This window comes from Chiloscyllium plagiosum, chromosome 35 (assembly GCF_004010195.1).
Source record: "Chiloscyllium plagiosum isolate BGI_BamShark_2017 chromosome 35, ASM401019v2, whole genome shotgun sequence".
NCBI lineage: Eukaryota > Metazoa > Chordata > Chondrichthyes > Orectolobiformes > Hemiscylliidae > Chiloscyllium > Chiloscyllium plagiosum.
In genome coordinates, this window is record NC_057744.1 from 21,249,043 (window position 1) to 21,270,571 (window position 21,529).

Consider the following 21,529-nt stretch of genomic DNA (forward strand, 5'->3'; position numbering starts at 1 on the left):
CACCCTCCCCTAGCTTATCTCTCCACGCTTCAGGCTCTCTGCCTTTATTCCTGATGAAGGGCTTTTGCCCAAAACGTTGATTTCACTGCTCATTGGATGCTGCCTGAATTGCTGTGCTCTTCCAGCACCACTGACTGACAATGATGTAGACAGTTGGCAATTTGTTTGATTTGTCTGAAATTTTCTGATAGCTCATTGAGAAGCAGCAGTTTAGATGTGGTACACTAGTTAATTTGTTAAAAAAGGAAATATATGACCCTTAATAAATAAGAACGCTTTACTAATCACAAAGCCATTCTGTAAAATGGAGGAATATGAGGAGGTACAGTGGATCAGTGGTTAGCACTGTTGCTTCACAGCACTAGGGACCAGGGTTCAATTCCACCCTCAGGTGACTCTCTGTGTGGAGTGTATATTCTCCCTGTGTCTGTGTGGGTTTCCACTGGGTGCTCAGTTTCCTCCCACAGTCCAAAGATGTGCAAATTAGGTGTATTGGCCATGCTAAATTGTCCATAGTGTTCAGGATTTGCAGGCGAGGTGTATTGGTCATGGGAAATGCAGGGATAGAATAGGGGGTCTGGGCTTTTACGCGATCAGGATTCTATGATCTATGAATAGATGCAGCTTGCTGGCACATCCCAGATGTCTTAAAGTCTTTGTTTGCAAAGTTTTTGTTCTTTCCTCAGGCTGATGTCAGAGATTTCCTGATCTTTCCAATAACAGACAGTTGCTAGTTCCTTTGGATCCTCTTGTGACCATTCCTGTGCATTGATCCCTATCGAAATGCCTTATTCTGGGTGTTGTTCGTGTGTTATGTGTTGATCATACTCTGAGCACTTTCAGACGCATGATGCCAGAATGGCCATAGCCTTTTTGCCCACTTCCATTTGCAGGTTTATTTTCAGTCCTTCTAAGAACAAAGCCTTCTTATTTTGAAAAACACCACACTCATAAAAAGGTAATCTCCTGCTGGATAAATCATTTGTTTATGTTCACATAAGACTAATAATACTTATTTGAGATTTCATGCTACACAGGAATGCTAAAGTACAATTTTAAAGGGGACCTCCATTTCCAATGCATAATTCCTGTCTTAGCTTATGTAATGTTGACTTTGCTGTAAGTGGTGAATTCATTTCTCATTTTCACTTATACCTATTTTACATCACTATATATCCTTTACCACCATTAGCATTCCCTTTGTCATTTACTCTGGGCACCCTTACAATCTGTTTCACTTGTTCCTCTTCCTTCTCCTCTTCTCGTCAACAACATTAAAAAAAAACATTTTTTCATTGTTTCCATTCAGAAGATTTGTATCAGACTCAAATCATAACTCTAGTTTCTCTCTCCACAGATGCTGCCAAACCTGCTGGGTTTCTCCAGCACTTCCTGTTTTTATTATGGATGTCAAGCTTCCATAGTATTTGCTTTTGCTCTGGTATTAATGCTGCCTCAAATAATTGGTCTAGGTTTCCAAGTCAACTGCCTACAGTTATTTGTACTCATGAAAGTATTGAATGTTAGTGTTGAGAACCACAGCTATTTGCCATTTTTGGCATCCAATAGCTCCATGAACACTGTCCTGCAAGTTTATGAGAAAATTGTGATGATTAGGCATAGTTGGAACCCCATTATTTCAAGAAGCATCAGTTAGGAAGATTTATGAGTCGTTTTGACTTACTTTTGTTTGCCAGTTTGCTTTTCCGGATGCTGTTGAAACATTGTGTGGTAATTTTGTCCTCAAGGGAAAATAGCTGAAAGGAACTCCGAAATCTGTGTCCAATGGGAGATGAATTATTGTTATCAAAATAAAAAAATGTCAAAGGCATCTGGGGAATTGAGTTTAGCATTTCATTTCTCTATCTTCCTCACTGTTCCCAGCTCAGCAATAGCCCCGATATCTTTTCTATCAGTGCTATTCATGTACATTGTGTTAAATTGAATTTTCCACTTCTGTCCAGATAGAACCCTGAAGAACACCAGGTTAATGCTCCATCTCTCCTGAGTATCTTGATGTGACCATGGTGAAAAGTGAAATTGTTCCATTTCGCAAATGTGCCGGTATTCTCATGGTGGAAGTATGCATGCACAACTAGAGCTTTAAGTCATAACTAACAGCGTGTTGAATTGGATTAAAAGAAATTGACTTAAGACAATAGACAATAGGTGCAGGAGTAGGCTATTCTGCGCTTCGAGCCTGCACCACCGTTCAATATGATCATGGCTGATCATCCTTAATCAGTATCCTGTTCCTGCCTTATCTCCATAACCCTTGATTCCACTATCCTTGAGAGCTCTATCCAACTCTTTCTTAAATGAATCCAGAGACTGGGCCTCCACTGCCCTCTGGGGAAGAGCATTCCACACAGCCACCACTCTCTGGGTGAAGAAGTTTCTCCTCATCTCTGTCCTAAATAGTCGACCCCGTATTTTTAAGCTGTGTCCTCTGGTTCGGCACTCACCCATCAGCGGAAATATGTTTCCTGCCGCCAGAGTGTCCAAACCTTTAATAATCTTATATGTCTCAATCAGATCCCCTTCGGTCTTCTAAACTCAAGGGTATACAAGCCCATTGAGTGATTGAGAATTTGGCTGTCCTTTTTAAATAGTAAATGGAGTTGTGATGTGAGGTCCTGGTGATGCTTAAGCATGTGGAACTAATCCAGAAATGCTTAGAATGTCCATTAAATAAACACCAAGCAAAGGCACGCATGCAAGAATAATAGTTCTTATTTGGTCCACAGTTCCAAGTTCTGCTGCCAATATCACAAATCAAGTCTCCTTCGCTTGTGGTTTGCTGACTTACAATGGTTTTTAATCTGCTTCTCAATTTGAAAATAGTCAGCCTTTTTTGCAAATCCTTCCACAATTTCATCTTTTCCTATCTCAGTAACTGTTGCCAGGTTTTCCTCCTCCTTCTGATTTTAATTCTTCACCATGCCATCAGCTACCCTAACCTCAAGAGCTTGCTCCTTCAGGCTCTGCAGCACTTCACAACACTTTCTGTTGCTTCTTCAAACCTACCTCCTTCACCAGATTGTTGGTCACTTGTCCTAACATCTTTATGTAGAAATTTGGCCTGCTAACACTTCTGTGAAGACACTTGAGTCATTTTTATTATGTTAAAGCCTTAACTAAAATTAAACTTACTGTAAAAGAAAAGTCCATTCGAAAATATTACTTTTAGAATTTTAGAATTGCAGAGTTCTCTTTATGTAACCAAGCCTCTTGATGCACATCATTCTTGTGCTTGAGATAGCAGGATCCCATGTCCTCACGCACTAACAAATAGAACATAGAACATTACAGCGCAGTACAAGCTCCTTGGCCTCAATGTTGCGCTGACGTGTGAAGCCAATCTGAAGCCCACCTAACCGACATGATTCCATTTTCATCCATATGTCTGTCCAATGACCATTTAAATGCCCTTAATGTTGGCGAGTGTACTACTGTTGCAGGCAGTGCGTTCCATGCCCGTACTACTTTCTGACTAAAGAAACTACCTCTGACATCTGTCCTATATCTATCACTCACTCCTCAATTTAAAGTGTGCCCCTTCGGGCTAGCCATCACCATCCGAGGAAAAAGGCTCTCACTGTCCACCCTATCTAACCCTCTAATTATCTTATATGTTTCAATTAAGTCACCTCTCAACCTTCTTCTCTCCAATGAAAAGAGCCTCAAATCCCTCAGCCTTTCTTCATGAGACCTTCCCTCCATACCAAGCAGCATCCGAGTAAATCTCCTCTGAACCCATTCCAAAGCTTCCACATCTTTCCTATAACACAGTGACCAGAACTGTACACAATACTCCAAAACCTTATCAAACACCTTGCTGAAATCCATATACACCACAGCTTTACCCTCATCCACCTGGTTGGTCCCCTTCTCAAAGAGCTCAGTCAGGTTTATGAGGCACGTTCTACCCTTCACAAAACTGTTGACTATCCCTAATCAACTTATTCCTTTCTAGATGATTATAAATCCTATCTCTTATAACCTTTTCCAACACTTTACCCACAACCAAAGTAAAGTTCACTGGTCTGTAATTACCAAGGTTGTCTCTCCTCCCCTTCTGGAACAAGGGTACAACATTTGCTATCTTCCAGTCTTCTTGTACTATTCCTGTAGACAATGAATACATAAAGATCAAAGTCAAAGGCTCGGCAGTCTCCTTCCTGACTTCCCAGAGAATCCGAGGGGACTTATTTATTTCCACACTTTCCAGAATTGCTAACACCTTCTCCTTGTGAACTTCAATCCCATCTAGTCTGGTAGCCTGTATCTCAATATTCTCCTCACCAATATTGTCTTTTTCTAGTGTGAATACTGATGAAAAATGTTCATTTAGCGCTTCCATTATCTCCTGTGACTCCATGCACAACTTCCCACTACTGTCCTTGATTGGCCCTAATCTTACTCTAGTCATTCTTTTATTCCTGATATACCTATAGAAAGCCTTAGGGTTTTCCTTGATCCTATCCACCAACAACTTCGCATGTCCCCTCCTGGTTCTTCTTAACTCTTTTTCTTTCGATCTTTCCTGGTTGACCTGTAACTCTCAAGCACCCTAACTGAGCCTTCACCTCTCATCCTAACATAAGCCGCCTTCTTCCTCTTGACAAGTGATTCAACTTCCTTAGTAAACCAGTAGCTGGTCCTTAAATAAGCTCCGCAATTCAACATGTGCCCATCCCCTGCAGTTTCCTTCCCCAGCCTATGTTTCATAAAGCTTGCCTAATCGCATAGCTGTCTTTCCCCAGCTATAACTCTTGCCTTGTGATATGAATCTATCCCTTTCCATTGCTAAGGTAAACATAACCGAATTGTGGTCACTATCATCAAAGTGCTCATCTACCTCCAAATTTAACACCTGGCCAGATTCGTTACCCAGTACCAAATGTAATGTGGCCTCGCCCCCTTGTTGGCCTGTCTACGTAATGTGTCAGGAAATTTCCTGAACACATTGCACAAAAACTGACCCATCTAAAGTACTTAAAGTATAGTATTCCTAGTCAATATTTGGAAAGTTAAAGTCCCCCATAACAACTATCCAGAATCATCTTTGCTATCCTTTCCTCTCGAACCATTCGAAGACCTGTAGAAAACTCCCAACAGACTGACCTCCTTTCCTGTTTGTAATCTCAGCCCATACAACACGAGTAGACGAGTCCTCAAACGTCCTTCCCGCCACCGTAATACTGTCCTTGACTGACAATGCTTCTGGTGTTGAAGTAGACGCACTTCAAACCAACTTTTTGCTTCCTGATCCCCTTATGCGACCTTGAAACCCGATTTCGGACCTCACTACTCTGAACCTCCTGTATACGCAAACTGCAATTTGGGTTCCCATCCCCCTACTGAATTAGTTTAAGCCCACCTGGAGAGCATTATCAAATCCCCACCCCCACCCCCTCAAGATATTGGTGCCCCAAATGCTCCTAAGGTAGCTCTGCTTCCGGTAAGCCAGGTTTCTTGTCGAACGAGAAAACATATTAACTGTTTGAGGATGAAATCTGGTTCATCTAGCAAAGTTTACATATCAGTAAACCATGGCAGGATTTAAATGAATTACACTGATTGGTCTATCTGCCCTTATAGAATTGCACACAGTTACAATGTTCAAGATTTTGGATCACCTGAAATGGAAGAATGAAAGTGAGCATGGCATCCCATAAAAATCGGTTCTTTCTGTATTGAATTTGTTTTTCACATTGGAAGTAACTTTTTAAAATTTTTTACCAACAAATAGTTGCATCCATAAACAGCATGCATTTGTTTGTTTGTATGTGGAATTGTAATCCAGATATGTGTACAGTACGTAGGAAAGTGCTCATCACCCTCAAAATGCAAAAATAAAATCTGTTTTATAATCGCTGAGAGAGAGGATCAGATGCATTCATTTTCTGGGATTTTTGCACTGCTTTTCAAAAGGTCCTGTGAGGGAAGTCAGCTGTAACTTGTTAGTTCCAAAAATGAGGAAATTTCCTTTTGTTTCGTTTCCTTTCCTCTTCCTTTGATTGTTAATAGACATCTGACCTTAACTGTTGCATCAGAGTGGAATTTGGGCAAGGGGAAACATTGATCATAATGAAGACTTTTAAGATTTTAAGAATCGAGAGAATGAAAGTCAGTACAGTATTGCAATCTCTTTTTGTTCTTTTGTAATACTTAGGGTAAGCAAATATTTTCCTACAATGTGCAAATTGTAAATTAGAAACACAAAGTTATATTTCCACGTCTGTTTGGTGATATTTCAGTAATTGAAATGTCAATTAAACAACAGAATTCTGTGGCTAAGTTTATTTGTTGTGAAATGACCGAACTCTGACCCATGCCTGGTAGCATCACTAAAGTTACCTGTAAGTAAACCAGTACTAATTTTTCCTGTCTCTGATCTCCATAATTTAAGTGAGTGAGTTCAGGGTTCTAAAGGCAGTCTTGCAATTTCCAGTTCATGAAAAATAAGAGTGTAGTATCTAAATAAAAGGATACTTGGGTGCGTGGGCATTTGCGCCCACAGCACTTAGTCTTACATTGACGCACTGTCAGAAACTAAAATGAATTAAAGCTTCATCAGGTTTCAAGTCCACTTATAGACTAAACTGAAAAATGAACCATAACCTAAAGTTGATACATAATTTTTCCCTTCAGAACCAATATCATATCTATAATTTTTTTAATTTGCTAAGGATTTGTGCGTTATCAGTAATATAGATTTTTTCATTACTTTAACATTTCTGTATTTTATTCAGTGGCTCACTGCATTCCATTACATAATTTTTTTTATCATAATGAATCAATTTATTGGGTCATAGTCATACAACATGAAAACAGACCCTTCAGTCCAACTTGTCCATGTCAACCTTGTTAAGCTAAACCAGTCCCACCTATCTCATTTGACCCATATCCTTCCAAACATTTCCTATTCGTGTATTTATCCAAATATCTTTTAAATATTGTAGCTGTACTTGCATGCACCACTTCCTCTGGCCTTTCATTCCACACAAACCACTATTTATGTAAAAATGGTGCCCCTCGTGTCTTTTTTAAATCTGTCTCCTCTCGCATTAAAAATACGCCCCTAAGTTTTAAATTCTGCTACCTTAGGGAAAAAAACCTTGCTTTTCATCTAATCTATGCCTCTCGTGAGTTTATAAACCTCGATAAGGTAACCCCTCAACGTTCTAAGCTCCAGTGAAAAATGTCTGAGCCTATACAGACTATTTTTATAACTCAAACCCTCTATTCCCAGCAACATTCTGGTAAATCAGTCTGAACCCTCTCCAGTTTAATAATAATCTTCCTATAACAGGGGGAATAGAACTGCCGCTATTCCAGAAGAACCCTCACCAACTGTCCTGTATCACCTCAACACTAATGTCCCAACTCCTAAACTCAGAGATGTGAGTAATGAAGGCAAGCATGCTAAATGCTTTCTTAACCACACTGTCTACCTGTGATGCAAGTTATGTAACTGAACTGCTAAGTTTCTGTATTCGACAATACTACCTTGGGCCTTACCATTAATTGTACAAGTCATCCCCTTGCTTGTTCTACCAAAATGCAATACCTCACATTTATCCAAATTAAACTCTTACCTGCCACTCTTCAGCCCATTGACCCAATTGATATAGATCTCTTTTATAATCATAGATAACCCTCTTTACTGTCTGCAATACCACCAATTTTGGTGTCATCCACAAACTCACTAACCAAGTCTCCTATTTTCTCATCCAAATCATTGATATAAATGACAAACAAAAGTGGACCCAGTAGCAATCCCTGTGCAACACCGCTGGTTACAGGCCTCCAGTCTGAAAAGCAAGCCTCTACCACCACTTTGTCTTCTACCAACAAACCATTTTTGTATCTAATTGGCAAGCTCACTCAGAATCTCATGATCTAACTTTACTGATTAGTCTATCATGCGGAACCTTACCAAGCTTTTACTAAAGTCCATATAAATAATATCTACCGCTCTGCCCTCATCAACTTTCTTGGTTACTTCCTCAAAAATAACTTAACTGTGAAAGAAGTTCAGTAAAATACTGCAGCCATGCTGTTTGCAGGACAGTATTCCCTCTAAATTGTTCTTATCGCATATGACCAGTTTTTTTCAACACATAAAATCTTGTTGTGCTGCTGTGGCAAGGAGCATTAGTGCCAGATGTCATTCAGGTAAGTTTCACCCCCTTGCCACCACAGGACAATTGTGTTCTCTCAACAGCAATAGTGAGAGGAAAAACTCATTTTAAAAGAAACTGTTTGGATTGGTGTATTCCATCCACTGTCATGTTGTTCCAGTCAATTCTACATTTTATGACCTCGTAAACAGCTAGGTGCGTCAGAAAGCAAATAACTCAACAAAGTATTAGCTGGACCATGGGAACTATGAAAATTAGTCAAATAAGTAACCTGCATTCGATATGTCAGCTACTGTAAAATGGAGTTTATCTTGTATCACTTATATAGAGGGGTAAGTTGCTGACCTTTCTTGTTATGCACCATAGTGTAAAGTATGTGATATAATGTACTTCCAGGTGCTGTGCTATTACATATTTTTTAATAAACTTCAGCATTTTCTCAAAACAGATGTAAGCTAACTGGTCTATAATTATGTTTTTTTTGTCTCCTTCCCTTTTAAAGAAAGATGTAATGTTGCCAGTTTTTCTGTATTCTGGTCTTCTTCCAGAATCTAAGGCTTCTTGGAAAGTTACTACCAGTGCATCCAATATCTCTGCAGATACTTCCTTTAATATTTAAGGATGCATTCCATCAGGTCCAGTCTTTATCCTCCTTACTTTTCCTAGCACTTTTTTCCTTGAGTGAATGTTATTATTCTTCTTTGTTCTCTTCCTTTTACCCCTTTATTATTTAGTAATTTTAGAATAATGTCAGTGTCTTCTACTGTGAAGAATGATGCAAAGTGTTTCATCAACTTCTCTACCATCTCCTGCTTCCCTATTATTATCTTCACAGCCTCATTCTCTAGAGGCCCTACTTTTGCTGCTTTCTTTGTTTTTATATATTTTAAATGAGCTCTTATTGTTGGTCTTGATATTATTTGGAATTTACCCTCAAGATTTTTTTTCTCCTTTTTGTTGGTAGTCTTTTGTTGGTTTTTAAAAATTCTCCAATCCCCTGGCTTGCCACTAATCTTTGCGACATTGTCTGTTTTCTTTCAAGTTGGCACGAATCTTAACTTCGCTGATTAGCCATGCTTATTCCCTTCCAAAAATCCTCTTTCTCAACTGGAATATATGTTTACTGTGAACCATGAACTATTTTCTTAAATGTCTGCCATTGTTCTTCAACTTACTCTGTTGCTGAACTCCTTTCCTAGTCCACTTCAGCTAGCTCAGTGCTCATTCCTTTGTATTTGTCTTTGTTTAATTTTGTTGAATGAATATACATTTAACTATGTTGAAACACAAAAATATATTCAATAAAAATACCTTTAATAGCTGTACAATACTGCTCGCTTAATGACTTTGAATAGTTTCAAAAATAAAATGGTACAGGTTAATTGAAGGATGCATCGATTTATCTTGCAATGTTATAATGTTGCTTTGACATAATTTAAACAATTCTGCATAGATTGTAATATTATTACCTCTGTAACAGGTCCCTTCAATTTGAAATTTATTAAATGAATTTTCCCTGATCACATGATCACATCCTCCATTCATATTGACCTGTACAGATTATTTGATGTGGGCACAATTCAGTTTGAATTAATTGAATGGTCTATATTATAATTTATTTGCATCACAGTTATTTTGCAAGGATAGATTGTCTCTAACGAAGTGCATTTCAAGGTGTTAGATTGAATAATAAAATTCTGTGGTCAGGCTAACCTAAGGACTGGTATGGTTAGTAAATACTCAGATGGTCATTGTGATGTTTGGAACATGGATTAGGACAAGCTTAAATGTTCCAAGAGATTTTTAACATGTAAGAAATCTCACTGAAAGACCAAATTGCATGGTGCTTTGGTATTTTGAGAGAAGTTCTGGTTAGCAAATACCAAGCTGAGGTTTTAAAAGCATGAAGGTTGTAACTAGGAAAGAACACAGAGAGGGTAATGATCTTCAATGATGATATCCTGACTAAGGATTTGAGTACAAGGTATTACAAAAAGGATTTGACCTCTAAACATTAGAGAGGATGGGAGAAGATAAGTTGGAGGGGGCAAATGTGAAATATCAGATTTGAAACTTAGGAAGAGGAAAACCTGAAGGTGCAGAGAGATCACCTGTGAGGCACTCCATTGTGCATTGAAATCAGCTCCTATTCCTTTTAATGATCTTTTTTTGTGTTTCTTCATTGCATATTCCCACAATTTAGTTTGCCCATTGTTTAGCATAACAGTTTGATTATTTATACAAAACATTCATTACTTAATTAATTTTGTTTTGGATTTGAAACCTCCTAGTAATAATCACTAATCAATTCTAAATGCATTGATGGTTATGATGCTGCAGTTATTTATCTTTACTATTAAGTTTAACATACAAAAGTATGAAGCAATTTTGATCTTTTAGATTTCAAAATGCCCTATATAAAGATGGCATCAGGCCTTGATTGCCTCTCTTCGAAAAGCTCAGATTTTTAAAAAATAAATGTTTGAAAAGAGTAGTGAGGTCTATCAAGAACATACTATTCACTCTAGTAAACACAACAGCAAATTGCATTTTTCTACTTTCAACTCTTATTTTTTATTTGTTCATTTTCACCAGCTCCATCCTTGATTGATGTTATCACACCATTCCTAACATTCTATTCATAGGGTCAAAACATTTGATATAATTTGATTGTTTACCTTTCCAACAAATATATTAAATAGATTCTGAATTTATTAAGGATAAGCCATTTGGTCCATTTGTCTCAGTCTTTCAATGAAACTAGATATTTTACCCATGCTAAAATTTCACATTCTTTTGAATAGTTTGCTTTTTAACTTTATGAATTCTATTCAGAAACTCATTAATTTTTCCCAGTGTCAGTTTTGGTCCCTCTTTACTGTTGATTCACGGATGTGGTGAAGTGAGTACATGTTCAAGGTGTTCGATGGGATGCTAGTCAAACATGCTGTTTTGTCTTGGATGAGGTTAAGCTTCTTGAGTACTGTTAGCACTGCACTCATCAAGGCAAGTGGAGCATGTTCCATTGCACTTGTACTATGTAGGTAAACACACAGGTTTTGAAGATTCAGGAAATGAGTTACTTGCTTCAGAATTCCCAGCCCATGTCCTGCCTTTGTAGTTATATGGCTGGTCTAGTTCAGCTTCTGGTCCATGGTAACTCTGAGAATGTTGATGTGGGGGATTTAGCAATGGTAGTGCAATTGAATATCACTGAGTGATAGGTGGATACTTCCTTGTTGGAAGTTATCATTACCTAGCACTTGCATGATGTGAATATCATTTGGCACTTACCAGCCCAAGCCTGAATGTTAACCATGCTTTTGCTGCATTTGGACTGCTTTATTATCTGAGGAGTTGTGATTGGTGCTGAACATTTCTAATTATTAGCAAACCTCCCCATTTCTGACCTTATGATAGAGGAAAGTAGTTAATGATGCAGCTAAAGATTGTTAGGCCAAGAACACTACACTGAGGAACTCCTGCAGAGATATCCCATACATTAGATGAAATATTTTCCCACGTCCTTTGTTTCCTGCTAAAATATCATTCAAGACTTCACCTTTTCCATTCTGCCGTGCTATTATAAAATTTTAAAGGTACTCTATCAATTTCCTCTTTCAAGTTCAAACACTTTTCTAATTCTTGCCTCTTAAATAATTTCTAATAATCTCAGCAATACACCATTGTAAGGTGAAAAGGCTGCACTGTACCTCTCTTTCATGTGTAGTTCAGTCGTGGTACAGCACTTTTTAAAAATATCAAAACTTTGGAGATATTCATATAATACAGCAGAACTGTTTAATGGAAATGCATTGTGATACAGAACCTTCAGATTAGTCTTGGTATCTTTGTAATATCTTGACTGTTGGGGTATTCATAGTTTTTTTTTTAATTCTCTCTGCCCCTTCCTGCCATTCTTTAGTTCTCATTTCCTGTAATACTAATCTTCTATCTTATTTGTGCCTACTCTATATAATTTGATGCCAACTGCATAGCCTCCATTTTTGCCAGTACTGGTATCAGTGGCCCACAAAATATAACGCACCTCTCCCACACCAGTCTTTGAACCATGTGATTGTGTCCGTAATTTTATGAACCTTACACCAATTTGCAAATGATACAGGTAATAATCCAGCTGTAACCTCTGAGATTTTGTTCTGTAATTTAGTGCCTAGCTTCTCATAACCTGTGTGCCAAACCTTTCCCTAGTTCTACCTACGTCATTGGTACTTAGGTGCGCCATGACCACTGGATCCTTTCTTTTCTACTGCAGGTTCCTTTATAACCCTATAATGATGGCCTGACCTCCAGTCCTGGAAGCTTTATCAAATTGCTACATACTTTTTTAGGTGTACATACGCTTAAGGACATAGAAAGATTTTCTATTTCAAAAATATTTAAGTCAGAACAGCTGCTGCCCAATTGCAGTGGTTCATTGAAGCATATGCGTTTGTGATTATATCAATGACATTTACTGTAACCTAACCTGTCTGGTTTTTAAAGTACATGCATTCTATTTTGGTTTGATGAGATGGACTTTGGACTGATATTTTTTAAAACATCTATAAACATGTAGATTCAATGTAAGTCAAAAAAAATTGAAATATTTTGTTCATTTTATGTGAAAAGATTGATTTCTACAGGTATTTTAAGTTGGATATCCCTCTGTTGTTTTTCTGCCGATACAAAACATATTATTTTTCCTTCTGCTTCTCTTTGTGTTATGGGCCACTTTTTGTCCCAGTAAAAAGGTTATATTAAAGTCTCAGTTCTTTTCACTTCAGTAGCTGAAGTGGAAAAAGTGAAATCTGTATCATATGATTAAACCTTTCTATGTTATAAATGCTAAAACCCTTAGTTTTGAAATGCACTAGTGTGTTTTTTTTTCACTTTGAAACCCATGATCACAGCAGAAGTGTCACTGACAAGACCATTTATCTCTTTCGGTCTTTTGGAAGCAGATTTTATTAGCAAAAACTTAGTCAGCAAACATCTGCTTTCTTTAAAAAAATAATATCCCATGGTAATATGTAAGTTATATGAGCAATTCTGCTGGGTTAAAACATCAGGCAAAAGTGAGGACTGCAGATGCTGGAAATCAGAGTCTCGATGAGAGTGGTGCTGGAAAAGCACAGCAGGTCGGGCAGCATCTGAAGAGCAGGAAAATCAACGTTTCGAGCAAAAGCCCTTCTTGATGAAGGGCTTTTGCCCAAAACGTCGATTTTCCTGCTCCTCGGCTGCTGCCTGACCTGCTGTGCTTTTCCAGTACCACTCTCATCTAGACTCTGGGGTAAAACATGGTTGGAATTTAACCATTCGCAACCAAAATGATTTTGAAAATGACAGATTTGCTGGACTTTGTTAAAAGTTGTAAATTGGAGTACAAGTTGGTTTGTACCATACAGTATAACAGATTTGTACTTAGCAGAACTCACCCTGGTGCTTGAAATAATATTTTCTCTGTTTCTGAAATAGTTTGAAGGTTAATGGACCTCTTTTGCTTTGACAGTAAGGAAGGAAATTTAAACTAATTTGCCAATTATCTTAGGATTGGGTAGAATGTTATTGTACATCCAATCCAATATTGGTTCTCACTGTTTTAAATGGAGAGTAAAATTTGGTGGAATATAAAACCAGTGTCACATACAATCCTGTCAGCTTTCCAATAGCTGGGTTAGTTTGGAATTGCTTTGTTAGAGTGTACCAAATAGGACATGGTAATGTGTACATTTTTCCCACCTTTTCCTTGAATGTTTTGTTTTCCACTACTGATATTTACAATTTTTTTTGCTTTGTTCTTTTACAGAAAAGCCAGAGCTGGTACAACGTAAGTCTACCTGTTTAATATCTATGTTTTCTTTGTGTTAATTGTCCATCAGAGCACAAATAATCTCATTTTAATGCTGTAAGTGATTTTAGTCAACTATTTTTTACTTAATTGCACGTGCTCTCAAATACTTCAATATGAATTGAACATGCTGCATGAGTGAATAATTTAGATTTAATAAATTATGATGAAACGTCATTGAAAGACCAATGACAAACTTAAGTTTCTATTTCCAGTTGTGTTTGATACAAGACCTTTTGAATAAATTTGATAAAAGAAATCTTAAGCACGTGATAAGTTTGCAGAGTGTCAAGGTGCAGGTTCCTGTTGATGTCTGTATTCTGTAATACTTCTTTGTTATGTCAAGGCAAACTACATATTCAAAAAAAAGCTTCAGAGATTGACATTTTCCATTTCCCTTTTAGTAATAAGTACTTGAGTAAAACCTTAAAAGAGTATTATACTGATTATTATTGGACTTTAATTTACCATTGCAGGGACGGAAAAAGCACAAAATGTTAGTAACCATAAATACCTCAACTGAATTATCGATGCAAAGGGTGACCTTCATTTTGATCAATATATCTCTATTTCCTTCACTGACTCAGTTTTCAAGTTGGGCTGCAGATGCACTGAAGCAGGGCATCTCATGAGCATTAATACACACGTTATTCGAGTCTCACTTGGGCTTCAGTTGAAGAGAATTACTTAATTTTTTTCACAACACAGATCAACTCATGTGAGCAGAAGATTTGGCTTTTGTTTAAGGACCTGCTTTATCACTGATTACTTTTTGTCTTCTCTGGAACAGTCGTGTTTTAGATATCCCCATCGTCCAGCTTCTGAGGTAGCTGTTAGTTATTAATCTTTACCACTATCCAGCAGTAAATGCTGAATCCTTTCAGTTAAGAACTTTTTTTTTCCTCCAATGATTTCACGGAATGCATTTTATTCCTGGGTATTAGTGGTGCATGCTGAAATCATGCACTTATATTAACTTTGCCTTCTTGCATGCAGCAAGTAAATAGAATGCTTAAAAAGTTTTTTTGTCTTGAGCAGTGAATTATTGATTATATTAAGCTACAGTTATGCTTCATTACATATCAAATTACAATATTATAGAGTATAATTTTAGCACAAGATGGCTGAGAATAATTGCATTGCTCATCCTGTGCATGTTATATTAGTATTGCTAATGACAGAATGCACTCAGTATTTGCTTTCTGATATTGAAATAGTACTAGATGAGGGTATATTTAATGTGAGAAAAAGAGCAGTTCTGTAGAGGATATTCAGATTGCATGACTAGCCTTGTAACAAAAGGTAACTCAAAAAGCATGATAGTTGGGGAAAATATTCTGTATTTCAACACTCATTGCATGTAATGGAACTTGATATCCAAGTATTTGAATTTGTCATAAAAACTGACAAGCAGTTTCTGAGGACAATGCATTGCCTGCCCTAACAATGGTTATAGATATTCTGTGTGAGATTTACATGAAAATTGTGTGTAACGATGTAGAGTTCTTGTTGCCTTCTCAGAACAAATGGTAGGACATGTTTTGAAGCCATCTAGTGTCTGATCATTGCAAACAGCACCAATAAAATGGAGGATTGCTTTTTAAAATTGATTGCTGTAATTTTACGTCAAGCTTTCATATCTACTAATGTTTTTCCTGTGTTGTTTGTAGCTAGGGTTACAGTTGGGCAGAGTTCATGATTAAAGCTAATCAGGTGTTAGCAAAATTATTGTAATTCCTAAGGACTGATTAGTATTTGAGATATAAAGTGTGTTTAGAGGACTGTTGTCATCCGATGTGTCTTGTATTTTGGAAAAAAATCTTTTTTGCATCTGTCTCAGGAGCTCCCAATTCCTCCATTCTCGTGGATCCAAACCAGATTAACGTTTATTTATTCAAACGTTTATTTCAGAGTCTGACAGCCTAGAATTATAGAATCCCTACAGTGCAGAAAGAGGTCACTCTGGCCCATCCACTTCACCCCATCCCTGTAATCCCACATTTACCATGGATGATCCACATAGCCTGCACATCCCTGGACACTATGGATGATTTATCATTGTTAGTCCACCTAAACTGCACATTTTTGGACTGTGGGAGGAAACTGGAGCACATGGAGGAAACCCATGCAGACACGAGGAGAACGTGCAACTCCATACAGTCACCCAAGTTTGGAATTAAACCTGGGACCCTGGTGCTGTGAGGCAGCAATGCTAACCACTGAGCCATCATGCCATCCTTTTTCAATTGTTCACAAAGTCCACCATATAGTTGCATTAATCTCTTCAAAACTGTACGATACTGTCACAACATGATGAGAGCAGCATGGCTTCTTCTGATTTTTCTTCTTTCCCAAAAGAAGGTTTGCCAAAAACATTTTGTAACATGCTTGTCCCTTTTAATATTGGTGCACCACGTTCAGAAGGGCCAGGATCAAAAGGAATCAGATTTAAAATAATCAGCAAAACAAATCTGCGGTGATATGGGATTTGAGAAGTGAATTAGTTTTTTTCTGTGTTATTATAGCCTGAGGATTGGTGGAAACCTATTTAAGAGTAACTTTCAAGAGGGAAATGGATAAATACTTCAAGGGAAATGGTTAAATATTTCAAGGAAAATATTTGCAGGGCTATGGAAAAACAGCAAGGGAGCATGATTGATAGCAATTCTTTTGCAAGCAAAGTGGTCCAAATGGTTTCCTCCTTTGCTGTATTGTTCCATGACTTAAATAACATGGAGACAAGCAACCCGTCTTAGACTGTCACATTTGATGCTGATTTTGTTTCATCCAGTGGCCTGATTCTATATATCATCAGATGCATTAGATGGTTATATAACAATACAAAAACATATGAAATCTCTTTCTTCCCTTTGTCAAGTCCATTTTAATCATCAGTCTTTGGACAAAGCAAATGTAAGAGGAAAATGGAAAGGATTCAGTGCATCTCTCCTCCAGGAGAATTAATAACTTAAAGAATTACGTGTGTTCCAGGAGATTCTGAATTGCATGCTTTTTTAAACAAAATTATTGTGCATTTGCACGTGGACCCCTGTTACAGTGATTAAGACAGCATTTCTTTATGTAAAAATAATTAACAGTAAAATTGTTTAACCTACTTTGAGGCTATGAAGAAGTTGCTGTGATGGCAGATTGCAAAATAGATGTTGTTCTGCTAAGAATATAGGGAGCAGAATATAGCCCATGCTGTTATATGGATTAATGTGCAAGGCCATTTGAAAATTTTTCATCTCTAATTATCATGGCACTGAAGATGTGCATTTCCAGTAATGGTTGAATCTGCAGCAACTTTGAACATTTAAGTCTAATCCTAATTAATTTGCACTGTCAGTCCCTCCAGCTCACCTTCTAAATTTAAACAACAGAGGGTTGCAAAACAGTATCATTCTAAGGCCTGAAAAATGGCCAAAGTGGTTGTTATTCTATTTTTCATGAAAGATGATGTAACACAGCATTTGGAAATGCACACATGCAAGTGGTAATTTCAATTTATATTAACTCATACTTTATGAACTTGTTCATTTATATTTGAGTTAGGGTTTTTCAAATATAGTTTTCTTCACTTGTATAATATACTGAGGTAGAAATTGACCATAAGATTCTAGCATTAAGTAAATTAATTCTGAGGTCAAGTTTTCATTGACAGCAATGACATTGCAACCACATTTAGATGATATACAAGGGAGTTGCTTTTGATAATGAAAGGTTATTTTTAGATCCCTTATCTAACAAGTCATTGCTTCTGTTTTGGATTTGATGTTCAAGTCTCTACATGACAGAAGAATGCTTTCTTTTGTTTGTATTTCAAGTCTCAGTTTGATTCAGATTGTAAGAGGAGTAAATGTTGTTCTGTGATACTTTTAAATGCTGATTTAGTTTAAGTTAAACACTTGCTTCACTTTCTTTTAAGCGCATTCATTCAGAGTGATGCATTATCTATCTTGTCTCAAATTCCTACCATTAACTATTGGGAATGAAAGTGTGCCTGGTTACCCAGCACTGACCTTTCACTGGATTAATTTCTCCTCAAACAAGTGCAAAAGTAACATAGCAGTATTTCAAGAAAGGACATAGTCTCATGCCAAAGGATTTATTTTCCAAAACGCTTGCTTTCATTGGTCAATGCATTAATTATAGGAGTTGCAATGTTATGTACAGGACGTCGGTTAAGTCTTTTTTTGAAATATTGCATTCAATTCTGGTCTCCCTGCGAAACTTTGAAAGGTTGCAGAAAAGATTTATAAGGATATTGCTGGGGCTGGAGGGTTTGAGCTACAGGGAGAGGCTGATTGGCTGAGCATTTTTCCCTGAATCATTGGAGGCTAAGTAGTGACCTTATGGAGGTTTATAAAATCATGAGGGGCATGGATAGGGTAAATCGTCAAGGTCTTTTCCCCACGCTAGGAGAATCCAAACTGAAGGACGTAGGATCAAGATAAGAGAGGAAAGCTTGAAGGGCTCTAAGGGGTAACTTTTTTCACACAGAGGGTAGTGCATGTATAGAGTAAGCTACCAGAGGAAGGAATGGAGGCCAGTACAGTTACAACATTTAAAAGGCATCTGTATGCATACATGATTAGGAAGAGCTTAGAGGGATATGGGCCAAAAACTGAAAAGTGGATCTAGATTAATTTAGGTTATCTGGTCAGCGTGGACAAGTTGAACCAAAGGGTCTGTTTCCATTATGTACATTTCAATGACTCTATAGTTACAGAATATATGAGGAAGTCTGATTTATGCAAATCTCTTTTCTCCATCTCATCACATCTATTCCTGCAACTGATCCATGGAAATTACATGAAAAATGTAAATCCAACTGAAAATTCAGCTTATTGATGCTAACATATCTCACTGTTTTGATTTAGGATTTATCTGCTGTTGAGGTGTGGAATCTTGTTGAGGTTGTGGGGATTTCATAAGTCAGCTGGAGAACCAGAAAGAGACGCTTGTTGCCTCTACCAGGGAAGGCCCAATGAATCACATGCCAACCAGGCATTGGCAAAGCCATCGACAGTCCTTCACCTGGAATGAAGCTGCTGGGGTGGAAGTCCTGCTCAGCAAATGTTAGGAGCCAAGCGGAGGCTGGCAGCTCCTGTTGTCAACAGCACTGTGCAACAGGCTATGGTGCTGCCCGAAGAGCCTTCTGACTCCCAAGTGTGTATTGGATCCAAGAGTAAGCTAAGCAGTGTCGGCAGGACGGAGATTGTAGGCTGGCATTTTGTCGGTCTGGTGTTGTGGAAAGAGAGAGGCAGGGAGGCCTGAAGCAGGGGCAAGGGTTAGCTCCAACCAAAGTTGACTAGTGTGGATACCTCATAGCGACAGACCCATGTGCAGCTGGGTTAATCCCAGTGGCATTGAGCTGAGGCCCTAAAGTAATCCTTATTTGGCCATTTAAGAGACTCAATTGTCAAAGATGCAGGAGAGTCGATCACGGGTCTTCCTGTGGTAACTTATATGTGGTGAAATCAAGGAGTCCTTGAGGTTTGGGATTGCTATCACCCCAGCTAATCAAATGTTCTTTCTGGCTGAAAGCTTGCCACTTTTGGGGAGCAGAAGATTGTGCCCAAGGTGACAGTGCCAAGATTGTCATTGTTTTGGATTGATCCTGAAAAGTGCTCAGATTTTAAGCATGTGATTTAAAGTTTTCTTTTTCTTTTGTCAGTTTGCAACTTTCTGACTGAAGTAAGCTAATAGATAGAAGAAATAGGAAATCCTGGCATTAGGTTAAACAGGTGGAAATGGGTACTGCAGATGCTGGAGATTAAAGTCAAGATTAGAATTGTGCTGGAAAAGCACAGCAGGTCAGGCAGGATCCTAGGAGCAGGAAAATCGACGTTTCGGGCAAAAGCCTGATGATTCCTGATGAAAGGATTTTGCCTGAAATGTCGATTTTCCTACTCCTCTGATGCTGCCTGACCTGCTGTGCTTTTCCAGCACCACTCTAATCTTGACTTTAGGTTAAACACTTCACGTGGAAGCATGCTGGTTAAGCAGTAACATCTACCTCTAGGTGGCACTAAAGTATGAACTGACAAGATTCTGTGTTTGAATCTATTGAAATTGGAGGCAGCCATGCAGCTTCAAGCTTTTTCAGATATTGAGATAGATATAGATCATTGCTGACCAGTATGGCAATTCCATTTACCTACCTAAATTTCATGCTCTTGACACCTCTTGAAATGTCAACTAACCAAACATCTGCAGCCTGTTGTTATCCTTTGTATGCACAAATACTGACTGATCTATATCTAAATAGATTATTTTTCATTTTCATACTAAGCAGTCATTCCTGATTCTCCCACCAAAGGAAATACCCTGTAACTGAGCATAATAGTAGAAAGTGGTGGGTGACTTTATGCTAGTTGTAGTTCTATTGTGATTATTCCTATGCCACTCCATAACTTAATAGCAATTTAGTATCTGCCCAAGCATTCAAAACACCTACTGAATCAATCTGTAGTGATCCGGTCTATGTTTACCTTCATAGTTGACAATCATCAAATTCAAATTTTTTTCATTTGATTTTGTGTTTACGGGAGCAAAGCAGATTTAATCTGTGTTTTGTTTAGAATGAATTTTGAAGTCTCTGTCTAAACTCATATGTTAATTTAGTGTCATTTCTTTTCTATTTACAACTTCTTTTGAAATTCAGTAAAATTTACATGTTCAACTTGGCTTTCTTTTTTTTCCACTCCAATTCTTCCTTTTTTCCTTTGCCCCTTGTGATCAGAGTTGGAACAGTACCACTGTGGCAAATGAAATAACTGCACGAAGGCCATCAACAAGTCACCCTTTATTTACACGTGCCTAGTACATGACACACAAGCTCAGAGCTGGCTCCTAAAGTCAGCAGAACCCATGAGACTCTTTATATCAGCCAGGACTCTTTGATGGGACCAGGTTAACAGTCCCAATCAGGGAACCCATATTCAATGAGGCCCATCTGGCTGACCTCATTCCAATCACTACAGCAAGAGCTTGTTGCAGTCCTGAACTTATTCATCAGGTTAATGGTGTATTTATTGTCTTGCTATAATTATTATATTGTTGGACTAATTTAGTGACAGTGTTCTCTGAGAGTTCATCAACACACTTGGAAAGATGCTTTGCTAAATAAGGGCAGAATTTAATTTTCTTATTGCGTTACTTCTTGCTAATGTGAAACCGTTTTATTATCCACTGCAAGACCGTTTCTCTTCAATCCTTGCCTGTGTCACTGTTGCTGACAACATGGTATTAATTTGGGAATTCTTAGATTTGAATGAAAAGTTGAATTTCAATAGAAACTTGCCATCATCCCATAAGCTGTGTTCTGCCCTAGGCAGATCTGTAGTTAGTAAGTTTGCAGATGACACCAAAATTGGAGGTGTAATGGACAGCGAAGAGGGTTACCTCAGATTACAACAGGATCTGGAACAGATGGGCCAATGGGCTGAGAAGTGGCAGATGGAGTTTAATTCAGATAAATGTGAGGTGCTGCATTTTGGGAAAGCAAATCTTAGCAGGACTT

The 21,529-nt window shown here is 37.9% G+C and overlaps 1 protein-coding gene across 9 annotated transcripts in view; it reads left to right on the forward strand.

Annotated features, from left to right (window-relative positions):
• Positions 1-21,529, forward strand: part of LOC122540691 (protein Aster-B-like) — a 640,121-nt gene that overhangs the window by 533,962 nt on the left and 84,630 nt on the right. For all 9 annotated transcript variants that reach the window (XM_043676778.1, XM_043676779.1, XM_043676776.1 and 6 more), the window contains one exon: positions 13,960-13,980. In XM_043676778.1, the coding sequence (XP_043532713.1) occupies positions 13,960-13,980 (21 nt within the window). The remainder of the gene's footprint in view (positions 1-13,959; positions 13,981-21,529) is intronic.